Source organism: Bombyx mandarina, chromosome 24, assembly GCF_030267445.1.
Source record: "Bombyx mandarina strain Sakado chromosome 24, ASM3026744v2".
Taxonomy (NCBI): Eukaryota; Metazoa; Arthropoda; class Insecta; order Lepidoptera; family Bombycidae; genus Bombyx; species Bombyx mandarina.
In genome coordinates, this window is record NC_143230.1 from 1,061,901 (window position 1) to 1,068,029 (window position 6,129).

General features: G+C 37.5%; 1 protein-coding gene across 1 annotated transcript; it reads left to right on the top strand.

The window, feature by feature from the left end:
• Positions 1–1,794: 1,794 nt before the first annotated feature.
• LOC149499921 (uncharacterized) lies at positions 1,795–5,527 on the top strand. Its single transcript, XM_089738082.1, has one exon. It carries the CDS (start codon positions 2,088–2,090, stop codon positions 5,232–5,234), a length of 3,147 nt encoding a protein of 1,048 aa, XP_089594208.1. The 5' UTR covers positions 1,795–2,087; the 3' UTR covers positions 5,235–5,527.
• Positions 5,528–6,129: the final 602 nt, after the last annotated feature.

The following is a 6,129-nucleotide window of genomic DNA, read 5'->3' on the forward strand; positions in this document are numbered from 1 at the left end:
TTTGGGAGGTGGAAGAAATCAACGAATCGACGAATATTTCCGTAGAAGATCAGGAATGTATCGACTTTTACTGCTCAACAACAAAACGCATGGAAAATGGTCGATATGAAGTGAGATTGCCTCTAAAGCAAGATTTAAAACATAATTTAGGTAAATCGAAATCAATGGCGATTGCTCAACTCAAAAATTTAGAACATAAGTTTAATAAACAGAAGGATTTGGCACTAAAATACAAAACATTTATGTACGAATATGCTAAATTAGGACATATGATCCCAGAAAACAACAAAAACATAAAACAAGAATGCTATATGCCTCATCACGGTATTTTACGTGAAGAATCCTCATCATCAAGCTTAAGAGTCGTGTTCAATGGGTCAGCTTCAACATCTTCTAAATGGAGTTTAAATGACATTATGCATAAAGGACCTAATCTACAAAAGAATTTACAGGTTCTCTTATTACAATGGAGACAGTTTCCGTATGCATTTACCGCTGACATTGAGAAAATGTATCGACAAATTTTAATAAATAGCGATGATCAACAACTTCAGAAAATCGTATGGAGACAGTCACCAAAACAACCGATACAGTCATTCCAACTAACAACAGTCACTTACGGAACAAAAGCAGCACCCTTTCTAGCAATGATGACGTTAAAGCAACTGGCATTAGATGAACGAGACAAATATCCGGAAGCAGCAACAGTTTTAGAAGGATCCTTTTACATGGACGACCTTCTCCACGGGTGCTATTCTATAGAGAAAGGTAAAAAATTGATATCAGATTTAAAGGAGCTCTTGAAGTCGGGCGGATTTAATCTCAGAAAATGGTCATCAAACAAACATCAACTTCTCGAACAAACACAAGAATGTAACGATAAAACAATTTTTTACTTTAAGGCGGACGACACTTCGAAAACCTTAGGCTTACGTTGGAATCCGAAAGAAGATCACTTTACCTTTAAATGCAACTTCTTGAAGTCTACAACAAAACTTACCAAACGGAATTTACTATCAGAAATATCTAAATTGTTTGATCCACTCGGCTGGTTAACACCGCTTTCAACAAAACTAAAATTACTATTCCAAAGACTATGGAAGAAAGAGCTGATGTGGGACGATTTAGTGCCTGAAGATGTTCATATTGAGTGGTCAAGATTGACGACAGACATCGAAAACATCAACAATTGTACCATACCCAGGTGGATCTCATCAGAAAAGAATAATATTATTGAATTACATGGATTCTGTGATGCGTCCACTGCTGCCTACGCTTGTGTGGTGTACGCTCGGTCTAAAAATCTACAGAACATAACGCTTCTAGCAGCCAAGTCGAAGCTCGTACCCCATAAGAAAGCCTTAACATTACCACGGATTGAACTTTGTGGGGCTCATTTACTTTCTAAGCTCATTAAACTCATCAAAGCAAGTTTAAATTGTCGATTGGAGCTCTACTGCTGGTGTGATTCGATGGTCGTTTTAGGTTGGCTGAATGGAGAGCCAAACCGTTGGAAATCGTTCGTTGCTAATAGAGTTACTGCTATAACATCAATAATTCCAGCTGAAGCCTGGAGATACGTAAAATCAAGCGAGAACCCCGCTGACGCGGCAAGCCGAGGACTTACTGGCGATCAGTTGGTAAACCATGATTTATGGTGGAACGGACCGTTATGGCTAAAAACATTTAAAAGAGAACAGGAACAATTAATATATAAAACAGAAGAAGAAACAAAAAACAAGAAGTTAGTTCACGCTTTACAACATGAAAACAAACAATATGTTATTGATTATTTATTACAACAATTCAGCACATTTCAAAAAATTGTTCGCGTATTAGCATGGATACGAAGAGCATTGACACCTATTGTGCAGCGTAAACAATTACCGTCGTACCTAACTTTACAAGAACTGCGCAATGCCAAATCAGCTATTATAAAACATATTCAAAGAACGGAATTTAGGTCCGATATAGAAAAACTAAGCAAGAATGAACAAGTTGCGTCGAACAGTAAATTATTAAATTTAAAACCGTTCATCGATCAAGACGGTGTCCTACGTGTTGGAGGTCGACTAAAGAACGCGAACATGAGTGCTGAAATGAAACATCCCAAAATAATTCCTAACAAAGGCCGTTTAGCCGAATTATTGATAAACGAAGCACATGAGTTAACATTTCACGGAGGGCCTCGACTTACCTTAACAACACTCAGACAACAATACTGGATAACTAGTGGATACAATACAACCAAAAAACAGTTAAGGAATTGTGTAACATGTCGTAGATATGATACAAAGAAGTTGTACCAGCTAATGGGTGATCTTCCTGCGGCTAGAGTCAATCAGGCTGCGCCATTCTACCATACTGGGGTAGATTATACTGGTTTTGTCGATGTCAAGATCAACAAAGGAAGAGGTGTGAAAACAACCAAAGGATACATCGTCGTATACGTTTGCTTGGTTACGAAGGCGGTATACTTGGACTTGGTCTCTGACTTAACGAGCTCAGCATTCTTGGCTTCACTCAGAAGGATGGCGGCCCGAAGGGGAGCACCGCGCCACTTATACAGCGATCAAGGCACGAACTTCGTTGGAGCCAACCGAATGCTACAGGAAGAATATGATACTTTATGCCAAGTCCTTAGTGACAGTGTTTTGGCTGAAGTTGCAGAAATGAACATTGAATGGCATTTCAACGCACCCTCTTGGCCGAGTGCAGGAGGCCTGTGGGAACGAGCCGTGCAGAGCTTGAAGTGGCATTTAAAAAGAGTCGTAGGAGAACAAAAGTTAACGTTTGAAGAGTATTGCACTATCTTAGCACAACTGGAGGCCTGTCTTAACTCTAGGCCATTGTGTTCTTTAACAGAAAACATAGAAGACCTGGATTACCTGTCACCAGCACATTTCTTAAATGGAAGGGTGGGGGTAACCGTTATAGAAACAAAAGAGGACGCTAGAACTAGATGGCATTTGACCAACAGCATATTCAAACAGATTTGGCATAATTGGAAGACAAACTACTTAACACAATTAACAACGCGGCAGAAGTGGGTGAAGCCACAAACAAACATGAAGACTGGAGATATGGTGGTTATTCATGAAGACAATCTTCCGGCTGGAAAATGGCTCATGGGTAGAGTCATAGAAGTGTTTCCCGGCAACGACGGCTATGTCAGGGTGGTATCACTCAAAACAAAAAATGGCATTATACAACGACCTGTCGTCAAACTGTCTAAATTGCCCATTGAATCAGCTGAGCAAGTGGACAATTCTGACTATAAGAAAAAACAAAATGATTGTTCGTCTCAACCTACAAAACACAAGCAAAAACAATCAAGACGTGGAAGACTATCGTGTATGGTGATGGCATTAATATTTTTCATGTCATTATGCACCAGCGATGCCTGTAACATAACCGAGTTGAAAGGGGATCGATCATTATATTTTGATCCTGTAACAAAATTAAATTTAATAAAGAACACTTGGAACTTGGTTGTATATTATAACATGTCTCCATATCGAGAAGGAATGAAGGCATTCGAAAAAGCTACAACACATTTAGATAAATCATGCAAAGTCCTGGAAGATGGTCAGTGTAGCATAATAGTCGATCAATTGATCCACGAATACAAAGAATTAACTTACTATAATGAGCTACTTATGAATCAACATTTGAATGAGCACTACAGACAGCGTCGTGGTTTTATCAACGGTGTCGGATATCTTGCTAACTCTCTGTTCGGAGTATTAGATGAACATTTCGCAGAAAAATACTCGCAAGACATAGAGCTAGTAAAACATAATGAACAGCACTTAGTGAGTTTATGGAAAAACCAAACTTCGATCGTCGAATCTGAATACAACTTACTAAAAAGAACAGAAGAAGTCATGTCTAAGCAACATAAGACTATTAATAAACACATAACTAACCTAGAAAACATGTCAAATCGACTTCAACAGCAAGTAAACAACATATCGATTCTACAAGAATTTACCTTAATGTCCATTATTACAACTAATTTATTGCACAATTTGAAAGGGTCGCAAAATATATTGTTAGACATTTTAACTAACATACATCATGGTCAATTCAACATTCATTTACTTACTCCAGAACAACTTCAAAAGGAACTAAACATTATCACCGGATATTTACCTGAAGACACAATTCTTCCCGTAGAACCGCAGAATATTAAGAATTTGTATCCTCTGTTAAACATAAAGGCTCGTATTACTTTACAATATTTCTTATTCGAGATAACATTTCCACTCATTTATCAAGATCGATTCAAACTTTATAAAGTACATTCTATTCCTCATCAAAGCGGAAATATGACTATTGAAGTAGTTCCGGCAAACGAATACATTGCTACCGACTTGAAAAGAGATTCCTTTCTTGAACTCACCACCGAAGAAGTCTTATCCTGTAATCAACAAGAAGAAGCTTACTATTGCAAGCTTAGAACGCCGATTCTTCATTTACGACCAGAGACTAAGTTTTGTAAGATTAAACTTAATAGCAACGTATGCAAATTAAAGTATTCTAATTGTGAAACCAAAATAATAGCACTAACTCATCCCTCTTTATATTTATATCACTGCTGTGGCACCTGCGAAGTAAAGGTCATGTGCGGAGAACATATTGCCTTGAAACAGTTGAATAACACTGGTCGTCTGTATCTAGAGCCAGGTTGCCTCATAAAGGGATCAGATTATACACTTCATATCCCTAAAACAATCAACAATAAGCTGGAGATTCAGTCTAACATTTACGTTCCAATAATAGATCCCATAAATAATATCATAAACAGCTCTCTTCTCAACACTGAGAACCTGAATGTCAGCGAGTCTAAAGATTTGCAGAACGCTCTCCAGAAACTACACGTGCGTATTGAAGATCTAGAAAACTCCCCGCCAGTATTGGAGACTTCATTAACATCTCACGATATTCATCAGTATGTGATAACATACATCATTGTCATCGTAGGAGTGCTGGCTACCGGCGTGCTACTCTGGCGACGACGACGGTTGAGTGCGAACCGGGCGATCATCTCTGACGGCATCGAGCTTCAACAGTATAGTGAATGTGAAAATGTAAATAGTGCTAAGGCAGGGTTTAGTGCGCGACCTTCTGTGGTGGACCCTTCGCCTGGTGATGTGAACATTTATGCCAAAGTGTCAAACAAAGCGTGCTCTCCAATACCAAGAAAACCTATATGGACCCTAAGTTCTTAAATTTTATTATACTAACATTTTAATTTAATTTTTGTTTGTCTTTCATCCTCTTGTAAGCCGTAATCATCTATTTACTAACAATTATTTCATTAAAGTATACTCTATTTTGTTGCCCCGGAATATGTTCGGTGATATATTACCGAACACCTTTGTCAGCATAATTCGCGTGACGCGTTAACTTCATTTCCACAAATCGTCAGTGCACGATCAACAACCGCGTCACCCGGGTGCATTCATAACATTAACATTTAATTTAATTTATCTATATTTTAACAATAAACATTTTTAAGTAACATTATCTTTAACTAACAAACTCACATCGCACCCTACAACATATATAAGCACCTATATGAATTGTGGGTTATTGTGGGCCCATTTTTGCGCTGACGGCCTCAATTATCATGTCCATTCTCAATATAAAGTGTTCAACAAGTCAGCCTGTAACTCTTTGGACTAGGAAAAAATATGGGTGTAGCACTGAATGATCTGTGTTTGGGACAATCTGTCATAAATTATTGTATGCCTGGGGCTTCATGTACCCACATACTTAATAAAATTTTAAATGTGACTCATTGCCCTAACACAACAATAATTATAATGATTGGGAGAAGGGGAAATGCAGATATAAGAGATATAAAATATCAAATAAATCAATTATTAACACTACAGGTGAAAAAGATCATCATGTTTGCATTTCCATTTATTCAGAGTATGCCAGCAGAAAATAAAATAAGACATAGCATTAATGATTTCATGCAAACAGTTTCTAATGTAAATAATTATTATGTCATGACACCATGCAAATCAGAAAATACATTCTATACTATTGACATTAATTGCATGATAAAAAATAAATGTATTATTATGACAAAACCTAACAAATACTATTTAGGTA